The sequence below is a fragment of the Mus musculus genome, chromosome 1 (assembly GCF_000001635.26).
Source record: "Mus musculus strain C57BL/6J chromosome 1, GRCm38.p6 C57BL/6J".
Lineage (NCBI taxonomy): Eukaryota > Metazoa > Chordata > Mammalia > Rodentia > Muridae > Mus > Mus musculus.
The window spans coordinates 37,636,006-37,653,175 of NC_000067.6; the positions used below are offsets into that span (position 1 = coordinate 37,636,006).

Consider the following 17,170-nt stretch of genomic DNA (forward strand, 5'->3'; position numbering starts at 1 on the left):
CTTACTGTGTGCTAGTCACAGACAGATATCAAGGGCCCTGTCCCACTTTCCTTGGGTTCCTATGAAAAGGAACACGTATGGGTTGCATCCCCAGAGCCTGGTCCTCTAGCTACGTTCCTGTTTGTGGCTAGAGAGATTACTTCCTGGCTTGTTTTTTAAACACAAGGAGATGGGGGTAGGATTAGAGTTTCCCTGGGCTAGCCAGAACTGCCCCTTCCCCAACAACTTTGCAGTCATACAAGGCATCTACCACCCCCACCACCCCCTTCTACTTCAAGCTAGCTTGGGGGGGGGGGGGAGGCGGGGGGGGGGTGGGGGGCAGGACCACTGGTTCTCCAGCTTCAGTCTTACAGCTCCACCAAGTGGCCAGTGTAACTTCTCTGCCTCTAGAGCGATATCCTCCTGGCTAGCATTTTACCCTGACATGAGAGTTGATGTTTAAAAGATATTTCAAGCTTCCTCCTCTTCTCTTCAGTCCAAAATACAACCTTGTGAGACACACAGCTGTATTGTGATGAATTACAAGTTACAAAATAAAAGTATTGTTCCCCCAGAGCTGCCTGAGTGTCCATCCCCAGTGGATCTGAATTAGTTAGGTCCAGACAAAAAGCCATAGCCTTGTTATCCACAGGCCTTGCTCTAGAGAATGAGCCCTTACTTAATCATCGTTCAAGTCCAGAGATGTGTGTTCCTGGTACTGTGTCCCAGGTCTTAGGGCATTCTTGGATAATTTAAACCAGGGTCCGTGTCCCAGTCCTGCCTTTCTGTGAGATTCTGGGCAGCCTACCTGGTCGCTTTTGGCTGATTTTGCTGATTTCTGTTATGGTTCAAATCTTTTGCAGCTACTTTGCTCTTAAAAAAAAAAAAAAACTGTATCTCTGGGTGCACACATGCCACAGTACCCAGGTATGCGTCAGAGGCAAGCTCCGATGGCAGTCCTTTCCTTCCAGCTTGTTTGGGACAGGTCCTTTGTTATTCAGCTCACCCCCCAACCCCAGGCAAGCTTCACCACCCCCAACCCCAGGCCAGCTCGCACCCCTTCCCCAAACCCCAGGCCAGCTCGTCCATGAGCTTCTGGAGCAAGGCCTGCTTCTGCCTCCCGTGTTGTTTCAGGAGCTCTGGAATTACAGACCTACACAGAACCATCTTCCCAGGCATAGCTGTGAACTTCTTTCTGTATATTTTTTAGATTTATTTATTTTATGTATATGAGTACACTGTCGCTATCTTCAGACACACCAGAAGAGGGCATAGGACCCCATTACAGATGGTTGTGAGCCACCATGTGGTTGCTGGGAATTGAACTCAGGACCTCTGGAAGAGCAGTCAGTGCTCTTAACTGCTGAGCCATCTCTCCAGCCTGTGAACTTATTTTTTTTTAAAAGAGTTTATAAAGTTTTATTTTATGCTTTTGAGTGATTTGCCTGCATGTACATACATGTGTCATACATGTAGACTCTCAGAGGCGTCAGAGAGCTCAGAATTAGAGTTACAGATGGTTCAGCCATCATGTGGGTGCTGGGAAGCAAATCACAGTTCTCTGCAAGTGCCCTTAACCACTGAACCATCTCTCCAGCCCCAATTACCGTGACCTTTTAAACGGTTCCCACACCCAGCAGGTAGCAAGTACACAACCAGCTTTCCCCCACCTTTCTCCATCCCTGTGCTTGGAAAAGCTAATAGACACACCATGCACTAAGAGACTCCCAAGGCTCTCACATCACCCAGGTGGGGAGGAAGCTCAGAAACAGACAAGATCCTAAGGCACTGAAGATAAGAGCTCCGGACACCTCCTGTGCCCGGTGTCCCCCTCCTCTTGAGGCTCACAAGCCAGACGCACATGAGAGCAACTTACTCCAGCTCATCTTCAGAGTCATACACGGGCCCCGACTCCTCAACGGCAATGACCTCGCTCTTGGCCGGATTTTGCTTCCAGGCGCTGTTTCCTGTGGGTGAGGGGGATTCCTTTCTCTTCTTCTTCCCAAACAGCTTCTTAAAAGTTTTAAATTTCGACTTTTTCTTTCCTATTCAGATGACAAGAAGAAAGATTAGCGGTGCAGGTGTGCGAGGGACGCAGGTGAGCAGAAACCAGGGGCTCAGAATACTACAGACACGACATATAAGGTCTGCAGCCCTGAAACAAATATTGGTTTCTATCTTTAAAAAAATAATTAAAAAATGCATGTGTATAGATGTGTGTCTATTTGTGTACTTCATGCATGCACTCCCCAAAGAGATGCTGAGAGAGCACCAGATCCCAGGAACTGGAGCTACAAGGTGGGTGTAAGCTGCCACGTGAGTGCTGGGACTCGAATGTGGGTCCTTTGGAAGCGTGGCCGGGGCTCTTAGCCTCTGAACCATCTCTCCAACTAGAAAATGAACCAAGAACTCTGCTCACAAACAAGAATCCAAATCCAAGCAACCCTCCTCTCACCAGGTACCACGTTCTTTGAATCTCTGCAATATGCATCGTAAATACTTCATACACAACGTACACATAACGTCAGAGGAGGTGAAAGCTGTGTGATAATCCAAGTTGTTTTTCCTAATATGTTACTTTTTAAGGATTTATTTTATTTTTAAAATTGCGTGCTGGGGTGGGTATGTAAGAAGAATGAGCAAATAATTGTGGCTGTTGCTCCAGTGGTAAGGTCAGAGTGTGCTCCTCCGATGTCACCTTCATTCCTGCCCACAAGGCCTCTTAGGCCAGAAACCCATGACTGCCCCAGGACAGCTCTAGCCACGCTCTGTCCTTCTCAGAGTATCTGTAAGACCGGATGGTAAAAGGGAAGAGAACCCGAGCACACAGATCTGCCATGTGACACAGCCGACGTTTGCTAAAACTGTCTAAGGCGGCTTTATTAAGTAAGTTCCACATAGAACTGATTTAAGATATAAGAGAGGGTCCTTTTAATTGTCTTTGTGCTAAAGTCCCCTCGGGAACTTGAAATGACCTTGTCTTCACGTGGGGAATAACCTGAGATTCTGCCAGCAAGAGCCAGGCAAATGTCATTGCTCCAGAGGGGACAAGCCTGCTACGGCAGTTTTCTCAATGTCCGATGGAAACTTCCTTGTAAATCAAGGGATGTTTATCTTGCGTGCAGATGGTTCTCCACGCAGAGCTTGTGCTGAAAGTCTCTCGGGAAGTCTTTGCGTTTGACAGGGACACCACCTGGCCTTCAAGTAGTCAACATATTATTAGGTGTCCCTGGAGACCTTCACAAGTAAACAGGCCTCCTGCCTTGACACCCGGGTGCTGCTCAGGGGGTGGGAGCGTGGCTAAGCAGAGCAGAGTGTGACAGCTGAGCGCTTCTATGCCAATGGAAAAACCCAGCTTCTCTCGACCTGGCACCCTCTTCTGGCCACTGCAGGCACTGCATGGATCTAGACACCTAAATCCATGCATGCACACGTACCTCAAGAGTTAATCTTCCCCTCCTAGACTTTGTGACCCAGCCTCTTAAACAGCTACAGGACCGACCCATGTTACTTCTTCAGTCTGTTCTGTTGTCTCACACACATAGGGATTTATCTGCATCTTAACACTTCAAATTTCCTGGCAAAAGTTACCACGGAAACGCACTGCTGTGTCGAGCATCCACAGCACCTGTGGTGGTATGTCCTTGTGCATGCCCCGTGTTAATTATTTGTGCCTCCTTTTTCCTTGGTCAGCTACACCGATGGCTTGTGAAGAGTTAGCTCTTCTAGGGCTCCGGAAGCCAGGTGAGAGCTCTACCCTTAAGCCACACCCCGAGGCCCAGAGTTACGATTTTGTTTTTAAAAAAGGTTCTTTTTTTTTAAAACCTTCTCTTTCTTTGCTAATACATACATTTCAGGAAATACAGTTCCCTCTAGATCTGTTAAGTTCTACACATCATAAAAGTTTGTGTTGTCATTATTCTTTGGTTTGAAGTATTGTCTGATGTCCACAATCATACATTTTTAGATCTATGTGACCTACGGAAAGGCATGTCTTCGCTTCCAAACACTTGGCAAACTTCTACCTCTCCGTCATTAATTTAATTGGAGTGCGATAAGGCACTCTGAAGTTTGTTCTATTCAAATCCGTTGAGACTTACTTTATGGTTTCACGTATTGACTGATTCCATAAACTTCCTATAATGCTCAGGAAACAGGGTATTTTCTTCTCTGTTTTAGAGCTGGCAATTTGGGCTCTGCCATTTTCATTTTGAGTTTATATTTTATATCTGTACTAATTTTTAAAATAAATAAATTTGTCCTAATAATTTGAGAGAGAGACAGAGACAGACGAAGGTCTTATTGACCTTTCTTTAGTTGTCAATTTCTACTTCACAATTTTTTTTTTTTTTTTTTTTTTTGGTTTTTTCGAGGCAGGGTTTCTCTGTATGGCCCTTGACTGTTCTGGAACTCACTTTGTAGACCAGGCTGGCCTTGAACTCAGAAATCTGCCTGCATCTGCCTCCTGAGTGCTGGGATTAAAGGCGTGCATCACCACGCCCGGCCATCTACTTCACAATTTTTAAGGAGTCTATCAGAGGCAGGCAGAGGTCTTTGACAACGCCTCTGTTTCCCCTTTGGGCCTGACAAACGTCCTCTTTAGGTTTGGACTTTCAAGTTGGTAGTTATTTTTCAAATAGCTCGAAGCTTTGTGGTACTGTTAAGAATCAGCCATGACTCTCCTTGCTCCTGTGAAGGTAGATCTCTCTCCTCCTTGGACTTAAGACTCTTAATTTGGCTTTGGCTTTCTACATCTTTCCCAGTGTATTTCTGCTGCCTTTTAATTTATTCATCTTAGGAGTCATTGGGTTTATTTATTTATTGATTTATTCCTTTTATTGATCTATTACTCCCTTTACTCCTCTTAGGAATCATTGGGTATCTTTCTCTCTTTAATTAATTGATTTTTATTTAGGTACATATGTCTGTACACTTGAGGAGCCTGCAGAGGCCAGGAGAGGGTACCAGCTGGCCTGAAGCTGGAGTTTCAGGTGGCTTTGCTGGGAACTAAACTCAGGTCCTTTGCAAGAGCAGCAAGTGCTCTTAACCACTGAGCCACCTCTCCAGCCCTCACTGGGCAGCTTAAATCTGCAGACGAGGCTATTGTTTGTTTGTTTTTCTTTCTTAACAATTCTAGAATTTTCCGGGCATCCTCTCTTAGCCCATGTGAATGTGTGCTACAGGCTCTCAGCTCTCTGTCTGTTTTGACGTTTCCCATCTTCTCCACATTCCTCTCTGCCCTGTGATCTTGAGTTTGTGTGGTCTGCTCTTAAACACCATGCTGAAGTTCCGCTAATTATATTTACTTTGAAAAATAATCCACTTGTTTTGAAAACTGGCACTATGAATGAAAATATTTTAAATCAGGGTAACCATTACTCTGGTATTTACAGATCAACCAAGATGCAGAGCAAGTCTGTCCCATCTCCTCACGCTTCCCCATCGCTAAGGAGCAGGTCCATGGATCTGCTCTTCCTACGTCGCTGAGTCACGGAGTGCAGATCAGGTCACATGACACAGCCTTTGATTCTGGACGCTTTTCATTTAGGAACTCATTTGTACTGCTATTAAACACCGATAGTCTGTTCTTTTTTATTGTTGAGTGGTAGTCTGTTCTATAGGTACACTGGTCGGTTGAACCACGCGGCCAGCTGAAGGACATTTGGCGATCATGAATAAAGTCACCTTCAGTCTTTGTGTAAACACATTTCCACTGTCCTTAGGCCAACTCTTCAGTGTATGAGAAATGCCAAAATGTCTTTCAAAGTGGCTATACCCGGTTTGTATTCTACAAGGCAAAGCGTCATGACCAGTACCTGTATATTTTTTTTAAGTTTTAATCTAGTTTAAAGCTGCAGTTTTAAATTTATATTTAATTTATAAAGGAATACAGATGCTGCCATTTGTCCACATGCTTAGGCAAACCATGTTTAAAAGTCCCTGGCTAATTTTAAATTAGGCTAGTTGTTGCTGTTATCTTATTTTGGATAGTTTAAAATGTATGCTGGATGTAAGATTTTTAATCGGGATGATTTACAGTTTCCCCAATCTGTGACTTATATTTTTATTTTATTTTTTAAGATTTATTTATTTATTTATTTATTTATTTATTTATTATGTATAGAATGTTCTGCCAGCAAGGCCAGAAGAGGGCACCAGCTCTCATTACAGATGGCTGTGAGCCACCATGTGGTTGCTGGGAATCAAACTCAGGACCTCTGGAAGAGCGGCTGGTGCTCTTAACCTCTGAGCATCTCTCCAGTCCTGTTTTTATTTTCATAATAATGATGTTTTTGCTGAGAAAAGTTTTAAATTTCGATGAGGTTCCACTCATAGATTCTTTTTATGGGTTAATAAGGTCTTATATCTAAAGACTCTGGTCTAGCTGTAGGTAATATGTATCTCCTCTTACCCTTATAAAGGACGGGATCTCTCACTTATGTCTGTAGCTCCCTTTGAGTTGTTTTAGATCCTGTGAGAAACAGATAGATGGAGCTTTTTCCTCTCTGTCTCTCTCCTTTCTACTTTCCCTTCTCTTCTGTTTTAATTTTTATTTTATCTCATATATATATGCACACACACATGAGATTTATTTGTTTATTTATTTATTTATTATGTATATAATGTCTCTGCCAGCATGGCCAGAAGATGTATGTGTGTATGTATATATGTGTGTATACACACACACACACACACACACACACACACACACACACACGTGAATGTTTTGCCTGCACGTATGTAAATGCACCATGTGTAGGCATCAGATCTAGAACTGGGGTTACAGAGGGCTGTGAGTCTCACAGCGTAGCTCCTGGAAATTGAACTCAAGTCTTCTGCAAGAGCAATGAGTGCTGCTCTTAACCTCGGAGCATCTCACGAGGCCTGCTGACCTGGCTGATTTGTTTGAGAAAGGGTCTTATAGTATCCCAAGCTAGCCTTGAACGTCCTCTGTAGCTGAGGATGGCCTGATGTCCGGTTTTCACCTCCCAAGTGCCCTACTCTAGGTAAGACAATTTGACAGTCCTTCAAGAAGAGCGTTTGCTTCTGCACAGTCCCTGGGGTCAAGTCTGATCTAGGAGCACTACTGACTCAAGTACAAGGTTGAGGGTCTCTGGATTTTCCAAGTCAAACAACTGAAACTACAGGTGCACAGGAAGGCCAGTCTATCTGTGGTTCAGACTTCTACAGCTGTAGCTTGTCCAAGGGAAGGCCTTCTATCAGATGGGTCTCCTCGGATCCTGTATATTACCTTCTACCCGCCTCCCCATCCTACCCAACAAGAAAATGAGATTCAAAGTTTCAGAGTAAATGACTGAAGGAAAATTTGCCCGCTTATGTTTCTAAACTACCATTTTCCTTTCAACTCATGTTCTCATCTAGAATGTTCAAATTTTAAGAAGGAAAAATTGGTCTGGTTACCGCAAGTTCACTATTATTAGAAACAGCAACAAAACTCAACACATAGATTCTCTCATTTTCTAAAATTGATTCCTCACGGTGACCAAACTGGCCTCTACTGAAGCTATTTTGTGAGAAATTAAATACTTGCTATAACATTTTCTTATTTTAAGAGGCAATAATTTAGTGTCCTATGATACAGCTTGCATGACCATTTTTCCCCACTCAGGGTTAATCTTAAAACACCCTTACTTAGTAGTTGGATTTATTTAATAGCTACTGAAATATGACAGAAAGCTGGTCCTAAGGTAAACCGAACAATCCATCTTCATACACAAAATAGAATGTCCACTGAAATAAGTATCTGAAGGCAGAAGCCGGTCATGGGTTCATTATCACGGGAAGTTATCCTTCATGGGCTCATTGTCATGGGAAGTTATCCTTCATGGGTTCATTATCATGGGACGTTATTCTTCCTGACCTAGCTCAAAGAAAACCACTCTTGGGACTTTGAATTTGAACAGGAGAGGGTTGGAGACCTTTGTTAACAAGGAGGGAGACCAGTGGCGTTATCAACTTTACAACTGTATCTAGACATAAACACCAGTCTCATGACTAGGCATTCTCAGAATGTGTTCTGAAGAGCCTGGAAGCTGGCTCAGCAGAGGCTAAGATAAAGGGACTGGAAAAGTTGTAGAAGAAGGGACAAAGGCCCTTTTGATGCAATTTCTCTGGAGAATCAGCTCATCCTGTACTTGACAAAACTTCCTATGCGTACCCTTGGGTGCTAAACAGAGCCATTTAGCCTTGGCCTCTACGTGTAGCCCAATCTGGCCTTGAATGTGACCTCCCCGCCCCCAAGAAGTGCAGGTACTCCAGCTTCAGCCCTGCTCCTTTGCTTTCAAGTCAACAATAGGGCCATGTTTGCCTCCAGGAAAAAGAAAAAGACAAAGACCCCACTCTTTGGCAGAGCAGCAAGAAAGCAATGTTGCCAGATGGCATTAAGTGGTGAGGCTGTTGTCTTCCCAGAGACAGCATGGAGCTGGGGAATGTCTGAGCAGACCAGGTATGGGGGGATGGATGTTCCTCTCCACAAAGAAAGCTACAGAGCAGGCTCCATGCAACCAAACAAAGCTCTCCCCACCCCCAAAGCAGGGCACGTTGGGGGGTCTCACCTGCACCATCTTCCCCAAGGCCTTCGGCAGCCTCCCGAAGTTTAATGTCCATCACCCTCGTGGAAATCATGTCCGGGTCACTAAAAGCAGAAGGAAATCCATGTCAGAGGAACACGTCGTCGTGCACAGCGACCGATGCGTGCCATGGCTGTGGGGAATGCTTCTGCCTGTCACCTCCCCTGCACCCACCTCTGAAAAGCCAGAGTCCAGGGCAGAGAGACGGACAGTAAAGACCACGTCCACAGCCACACTGGTGGCAATCACAGAAGCGGCTTTCTAATGGCCGATGTCAGCAGTGTCACAGAAAACACAACGGCAGGTCAGAGGTTTTCAAAGTTGCCCTCAAATTAAAAAAACAAAACAAAAACCACCCGTAATCCCGCCAACCAAGGATAATCACAACAGGTTATCCAATGCACCTTTAAACAGATAGCTGTCAGCCACGTTCAGAAACTTAGCGTTGGTTTTTATTAGCATACTGCTGGGTTAAAATTCTTCCTGGTGTCACCTGAATGGCAGTGCAATATTCTAGTGTCACTATTTACATGGAGTCTTCTGATTTTGAACTTGGGAAATATTGCGAGCAAAGACAGAAGTACAGTGGACATTTGGTGAACCCCATATAAAATTACCCTCCTTCGCCGTACCCCACACCCACGCTCACTAGGTCATTCCCAAGTAATCCAGCCCAGGGATGACAACCATTCTGCCCACTTGGATTTACCTTCTTCCTAAACAAAAGTATGTGACTGACTCAACCATTACATTATCCTGCTACAGAAATGGGTGCAACTTTTTCCTGCCTCCCGCACCCAACCCGAGACAGCCCTCCCTCCCTCTGGGTACAGCACATTCTATCTGGAAAGGTTTGTTTGTTTGTTTGTTTGTTTTTCTTTTTTTTCTGGGAGTGACTATGAATCCTTGGGCTGAAAAAGAGCGGTTCAAATATTTGATTAGCCAGTTCATAGTTTGGCTTTTACACAAGGTAATAATGACAGGGAAGTGGGGGGGGGGCGGCAGATAGAATGGATATATTTAACAGCAGGACAGAAACATACACGACGTTCTGTGCTGGAGTTGGCATTAATATTTAGGTGGCCTGTAATATAAGTGTTAGGGTGTTTGTCCTCCCTCCAGGCTGGTTTCTTTAAAATGTTTTCATCACTATTACATCCCCACCATCCCCATCCCCACTATCATCACCATCCTCCTCCTCCTCATTGCCATCACACCATCATCACCATCACCACCATCACCATCATCACCATCACCACCATCACCATCATCATCACCATTACTTGAGAGAGGGTCTCACTATGTAGCTCTAGCTGGCCTGGAGCTTGCCATCTAGACAAGGCTGGCTGCAAACTCACAGAGATCTGCCTGCTTCTTCCTCCCTGTCATAATTAGAGTTTTTATTGCTGCGATAAAACAGCGTGACCAAAAGCACCGTGGTGGGGAAAGGGTTCATTCGGTTTACAGTTCGACAACACAGCCCACCACTGAAGGAAGTCAGGACCAGACCTCAAACAGGGCAGACCTGGAGGCAGGAGCTGATGCAGAGGCCACTTAGGGGTGCTGCTTACTGGCTTGCTCCTCATGGCTTGCTTGGCCTGCTCTCTTATAACATCCAGGACCTCCAGCCCAAGGTAACATAACTGAGTTGAGCCCTTCCACACCAATCATCAAGCAAGAAAATAACACAGATTTGCCCACAGGCCAATCTGGTAGGCTTGTTTTCTCAACTGAGGTTCCTTCTTCCAGAATGACTCTAGTTTGTGTCAAGTTTACATAAACCTAGCCAGCGTACTCCTGGTTGCTGGGATTAAAGGAATGCGGCCCCACACCTATCCTTAGTTATGGTTTTTAAGTGTGTGTGTGTGTGTGTGTGTGTGTGTGTGTGTGTGTGTGAGAGAGAGAGAGAGAGAGAGAGAGAGAGAGAGAGAGATGGAAAAAGACACAGAAACAGACAGACAGACAGACAGTGTGCAGGTGCCTATGGAGGCCAGGAGAGAGTGCTGGGACAGAACCTGAGTCCTCTGAAAGAGCGGTATGAACTCTTAATTTCATCACTCTGACACCTGGATGATTTCTTAAAGGCTGAAAGAAAGCTCCTGCCACCCCTCCCAAACCCCCCACGCAATTCAGCTTCATGGAAATGTCTGGCCTCACATCAGTTCAGTCAAACCCTCTGACAGAACATCACGTGCCTGAGCCCACCGGACATAGACATAAAGCGAAGTGGGGTAGAAGCAGCCCTTGCTCACGTCACTGCGGACTGACTGCCCTACATGTTCCTCTCCGTGGTGTTCAAGGTCAAAGTAACAGATGACACAGCCAAAGAGGTGACCGCCTGTGACTCACCTCCCGCCACCCAAGATGGCTGGGTGGCACCATTAGCTACTCTGCTGTCTGTGTGGCTTGCTCAGTGACAGTACTGGAGGCTGAGAAACTACCAGTAGTCTTGAAGGGAGAGGCTATAAAGGAAGGACCCAAGGCAGAAGGGAGAGTGCCCTGAGGTAGTAAAGCAGGGCTCATTCTCAATGCTCACACGGACCGGACCGCACTGGGGAGCACAGGAGCTTCTGTGGCACTGGGATGCAGCCACAGACAAGCTCTACCTGGTCCCTGCCTCTCTCAGGTGTTGCCATGGGGAGCTCCATTTGTGCACACGGAGGCATCCTGGATGGAGCAGAGGGAAGCCAGGGAGTTCAAAGCAAAGAACCTCCCACTTAGATGGCTCTGCCCACCGAGCAACCCAGCCTTAGATGAGGCCAGGATTCCGGCACCGAGGCTGACTGGATTCTCAGGCTGAGGGAAGGAGTTTGAGGTGTATGAGCTGTGTAGCTGAGACTCTACAGAAACCGCGACGCCACTTCTGGCATATGAAAAGTGTCAAGGACAGGAAGTGCCGGGGTATGTATGGCTTTGTGAGAGAGTGTGCATGAGCCCCCATGGGTGTAGCAGAGGGTGTGTGTGTGTGTGTGGGAGGTGACGATGACCCTTTTTCTGTCCTATGATCTTGGAGCAGCCCAAAGGCTCAGACCTGCTTCTCCCAGGCTGAAAGTTGTCTCTGTGATAGAGCTACGTCGTGCAGAGGGTTTAGGAGAAAGAAGGGACCTGGTCACACCTGTGTGACTTCTTCGATCCTCTCTAAAGGTTAACGTGGAGTACCACGAGATGCCAGAACATCCAGAGGACTCAAGAAGACAAACGGTTTCCACTGACCGAGGAGCTGCACTCCACAACCCTCAGCTCCTGCGCAGGTTTCCAGCTCCAACTGTCTTGCTACAGACACATGCACAATGGCGTTAAAAGGGAAAGGGCTTGTGTACTGGCTGGTTTTGTGTGTCATCTTGACACAGGCTGGAGTTATCACAGAGAAAGGGGCCTCTCTTGAGGAAATGCCTCCATGAGATCCAACTGCAAGGCATTTTCTCAATTAGTGATCAAAGGGGAAAGGCCCCTTGTGGGTGGGACCATCTCTGGGCTGGTAGTCTTGGGTTCTATAAGAAAGCAAGCTGAGCAAGCCAGGGGAAGCAAGCCAGTAAATAACATCCCTCCATGGTCTCTGCATCAGCTCCTGCTTCCTGCCCTGTGTGAGTTCCTGTCTTGACATCCTTTGGCGATGAACAACAATGTGGAAATGTAAGCTGAATAAACCCTTTCCTCCCCAACTTGCTTCTTGGTCATGATGGATTGTAAAGAACAGAAACCCTGACTAAGACAGCTTGGATATTGGGATGTCTCAGGCTTTCACTGTAATTCTTAGGCCCTACCAGTTCTGGGCTGATAAACTGGTTTCTTATTTATTTATTTATTTATTTATTTATTTTATTGGGTATTTTCTTTATTTACATTTCAAATGTTATCCCCTTTCCCAGTTTCCCCCCTCCCAGAAACCCCCTATTCCATCCTCCATCCCCCTGCTTCTATGAGGGTGTTCCTCCACCCACCTCCTTGTTCTTGATTCCCCTCACTGGGGCATCTCTCAAGCCTTCATAGGACCAAGGACCTCTCCTTCCATTGATGCCTGACAAGGCCATCCTCTGCTACATATGCAGCTGGAGCCATGTGTACTCCTTGGTTGATTGCTTAGTCCCTGGGAGCTCTGTGGGATCTGGTTGGTTGATATTGTTGTTCTTCCTATGGGGTTACAAACCACTTCAGCTTCTTCAGTCCTTTCTCCAACTCCTTCACTGGGGACTCTGTGCTCAGTCCAATGGTTGGCTGCAAGCATCTGCCTCTGTATTTGTAAGGTTCTGGCAGAGCCTCTTAGGAGACAGCTATATCAGGCTCCTGTCAGCAAGCTCTTGTTGGCATCCACAATAGTGTCTGTATATGGGATGAATTCCCAGGTGGGACAGTCTCTGGCTGGCCTTTCCTTCAGTCTCTTCTCTACACTTTATCTCCATATTTGCCCCTGTGAGTATTTTGTTTTCCTTCTAAGAAGGACCAAAGCACCCACACTTTGGTCTTCCTTCTTCTTGAGCTTCATGTGCTCTGTGAATTGTATCTTGAGTATTTGGAGCTTTGGGGCTAATATCCGCCTATCAGTGGGTGCATACCATGTGTGTTCTTCTGTGATTGGGTTACCTCACTCAGGATGATATCCTCTAGATCCATCCATTTGCCTAAGAATTTCATAAATTCATTGTTTTTAATAGCTGAGTAGTACTCCATTGTGTAAATGTACCACATTTTCTGTATCCATTCCTCTGTTGAAGGACATCTGGGTTCTTTCCAGCTTCTGGCTATTATAAATAAGGCTGCTATGAACATAGTGGAGCATGTGTCCTTCTTACCAGTTGGAACATCTTCTGGGTATATGCCCAGAAGTGGCATAGGTGGGTCCTCAGGTAGTACTATGTCCAATTTTCTGAGGAACCGCCAAACTTATTTCCAGAGTGCTTGTACCAGCTTGCAATCCCAGAAATGGAGTGTTCCTCTTTCTCCATGTCCTCACCAGCATTTGCTGTCACCTGAGTTTTTTATTTTAGCCATTCTGACTGGTGTGAGGTGGAATCTCAGAGTTGTTTTGATTTGCATTTCCCTGATGACTAAAGACAGCACTTTTAACAAATAGTGCTGGTTCAACTGGTGGCCAGCATGTAGAGAATGCAAATTGACCCATTTTTATCTTCTTGTACAAAGTTCAAGTCCAAGTGGAACAAGGACCTCCCCATAAAACCAGATATACTGAAACTAATAGAGGAGAAAGTGGGGAAGAGCCTTGAATACATGGGCACAGGGGAAATTTTCCTGATCAGAACACCAATGACTTATGCTCTAAGATCAAGAATCGACAAATGGGATCTCATAAAATTGCAAAGCTTCTGTAAGGCAAAGGACACCGTCCATAGGACAAAAACGGCAACCAACAGATTGGGAAAAAATCTTTACCAATCCTACATCTGATAGAGGGCTAACATCCAATATATACAAAGAATTCAAGAAGTTAGACTCCAGAGAACCGAATAATCCTATTAAAAATGGGTACAGTGCTAAACAAAGAATTTTCAACTGAGGAGTATCGAATGGCCAAGAAGCACCTACAGAAAGGATTCTCCACTTATAAAGGACAGACAATAATACTTTTAACCCAATAAGACCTGCGTTAATCTCCTTTTTCATCACTGTGATAGAATCCCTGGCAAATACAACTTAAGGAAGGGCTTGCTTTAGTTCACGAAGCCATGGCAATGGAAGAGCAAAGGAGTAGGTCACAGATGAGTGCTGGCATTTAGCCCACATCCCTCTTTCTGTTAGCCTGGGCCCCCAGTGATGATGACCACGGGGTGACCCTCACATTCATGGCAGGTCTTCCCCATTCTGTCAAATCCTCTTTTGAAAACACACCCGTGGACACACTCAGAGGTGTGTTTCCACAGTGACTCTAAGCCCCATCAGGATGGCAGTGAGGAGCAGCCGTCACGGGACCAGAGCCAGCCAGCGAGTAGCAAGTGCCTGCTGAGCCCGTTCTTCACCATGTACTCCTTCCTGTCTGTGTCCTGTCATGCCCCCGTGTGCCATCCTTACTGCAGGTGTCAAACTTATCTCATGAAAACGGAGCAAATGGCTCACTTCATCGTCACCGCTATCTGTCACGGGACTGCTGAAGAGCAAGCTTCCTAACCCACACTCCAGCTGCGGCAGGTTAACTGATGAGCCACACCCACCATCCCAGAGGATTCCCCGAGCCCACCACAGACTACGCTAGTGGAGACGTGTCTCTACCACGTGGAGGACATCCTACAGGGAAATATCATAGCCCTAACAACTGGCCACCTCTGTTGGGCCCTTGTGAGGACTGTGCCCCTGCCTCTGTGAAGCAGTGGAAAGCCACCGTGAGTAAGCTCATCCTAACTTCTCACAGGGAGTCATGCTCGCCCCAAGAACTCACAGTTCAAATCTACCCTCTGCCTTTACCACGGGCCCACACAGGCATCTGCGCTCCCCACCTGATGCCCTTGATTTTCTGACAGCTGTTAAGTCCTTATTGAAGAAAACGTATTCTTTAGACTAAATTTGGACTTCAAGGGCCTCTTCAGGGGTCTGATTAACTCACAAGGGTGCTACACTCCTCCAGGTGCTCTGCGGTGTGCAGTACTTAGTGTGTTTGTGGGTACCTGCAGACTCCAAGGGAGTCCTGTTTCCAAAAGCAGCCTCGGTGTGCGGTGGGGGCTGGTCTCCTCCTCTTCCATTCTGTGGCCACAGGCTCCTTCCCAGCTAACAGCTGAGTTCTACCAGTAGCTGCGACTTCTACCAGAAACCCTTTAAATGTGCCCACATGAAGCATGGGTTATAATAGGTTATCCTAGGTGTTCCAATCCACTACATTTACCTACACAGTGGAAAACATCTCTGCATTCGGTACACACATCTAAGCCTGCAATTACGGATGAAAGTCTTGGTGTTCACCACGCAGATCAGCTCTGACCCCTGTGGATTCTCTCAGTCTCCTGAACCTGAGGCTGGCAATAGGTGTTAGTCAACCTGAGGAGAGGCTAGGTTAAAACCACTTCAATTTGCTTTCCTTCCACTCTGTCCCCAACATTCCCTCTCTTCTCTTCTATCACCCCACATCAGGCTTCTGTGTTTACCGAAGTCTCTGTGCCCACCAAGCTTCATGCCATTATCCAAAAGGGTATTATTTTCTGAGAAGCAACAACATTTTAAGCAGAAAGCTTCACAGGCCAAAAGTATACATAATACATAAATTCTTAACTGCAAATAATGATATCCTTCGACCTTAATGGTGGGTGAGGCCTGTGTCCAGCCAGCCTGGTACAAGTGAGAAAGATTGACTGTGTGTGTATATGGAATATCAAGCAACCTAAAGTAGGCAGATGTTAGGCAAGCACTGATCTTGAATGAAGGAAATGGTTGTAGAGGGTTATGATGCACAGGGCTTTCGGCCCGTGGACCCTTCAGATCCGTGTGGCAAGGTGGCTGACGACCTATCTGACTCAGAGAACTCAGAGAAGTCAGGGCCGCCTGAGCAGAGGGCCAGATGCTCAGAAAGAAGAGCAGACATCTAAGTATGTGAATTGGTGCCTGTGAATTGCTCATAAATTGAGGCTATGTCAAGGAGCCTGGTAGAAGACCACATCTGGGAAACTGGGGAAAGCGAGCAGTGATTTTTTTTTCTTCTTCTGCCTGTTAGAGAAGAGATGGGGCTCACAGATGTGGTGTAAGCAGGTTAACAGTCAGCAAAGTCAACACTCTTTAGAGAAGATAACTGGTTCCAGAGTTCCCACATTTCTCTCAGTGTCTTACACGGAATCGAAACGTGCCGACCACACATAGAAACAGCAAGATGTGACCAGTAGTCAGAAGAAGAATATGACTTCACAGAGAGTGAGCCCAAGTGGCCAATGGCTCACAGAACAGACTAAACACTTGAAAGAAGTTGTTTGAGGACTGAAAAGAAACCTGTGGTTGCAAGAAGTAAATAGACTTCCAAACTGAAAGGGAAATATGAGCGTATAAGAACCAAATGCAAACCTTAAAGACAAAAGTGTCATTTCCTCAGTGAAGCATTCACCAAATGGTCTCAACAGTAGCCTGGAGACAGACATCAGATAAATCAACAGGCGCCACCTTCCTAAAAGCAGAGAGAAAGGAAGGGAGCATGGACAGAGCAGGTGATCTCACAGAGCATCCGTGCCATGGCAGGATGCAGGAGATCTCACAGAGCATCCGTGCCATGGCAGGATGCAGGTGATCTCACAGAGCATCCATGCCACGGCAGGATGCAGGTGATCTCACATGTGCAACCGAGTCCCAGCAGCTGGAGCACAATTATCCTTCAATAACAAAGATTATGGGGCTGAAGAGATGGCTCAGAGGTTAGCAGCACTGGCTGCTCTTGCAGAAGAGCCCAGTGCAGTTCCCAGCGCCCACATGGTGATCTGTAACTATCTATAGCTGCACTTCCTGGGGATTTGATGCTCTTTCCCTGACCTCTGCAGTCAGCAGGCATGCACATGGTGCGCAGACAACAAGCAGGAAAAATACTCATACAGATAAAAAGTAAAATATTAACCTAATTTTTAAATAATAAAGGCACATATATGTATATGAACATACACACATACACACATGTGCATGTC

General features: G+C 46.0%; 1 protein-coding gene across 6 annotated transcripts in view; it reads right to left on the minus strand.

Annotated features, from left to right (window-relative positions):
- Cracdl (capping protein inhibiting regulator of actin like) overlaps positions 1-17,170 on the minus strand; it is a 108,414-nt gene that overhangs the window by 24,330 nt on the left and 66,914 nt on the right. For all 6 annotated transcript variants that reach the window (NM_028096.1, XM_006496295.4, XM_006496296.4 and 3 more), the window contains 2 exons: positions 8,556-8,635; positions 1,856-2,024 (listed from right to left, as the gene is read on the minus strand). In NM_028096.1, coding sequence (NP_082372.1) covers positions 1,856-2,024; positions 8,556-8,625 — 239 coding nt within the window. In that variant the 5' untranslated portion in view covers positions 8,626-8,635. The remainder of the gene's footprint in view (positions 1-1,855; positions 2,025-8,555; positions 8,636-17,170) is intronic.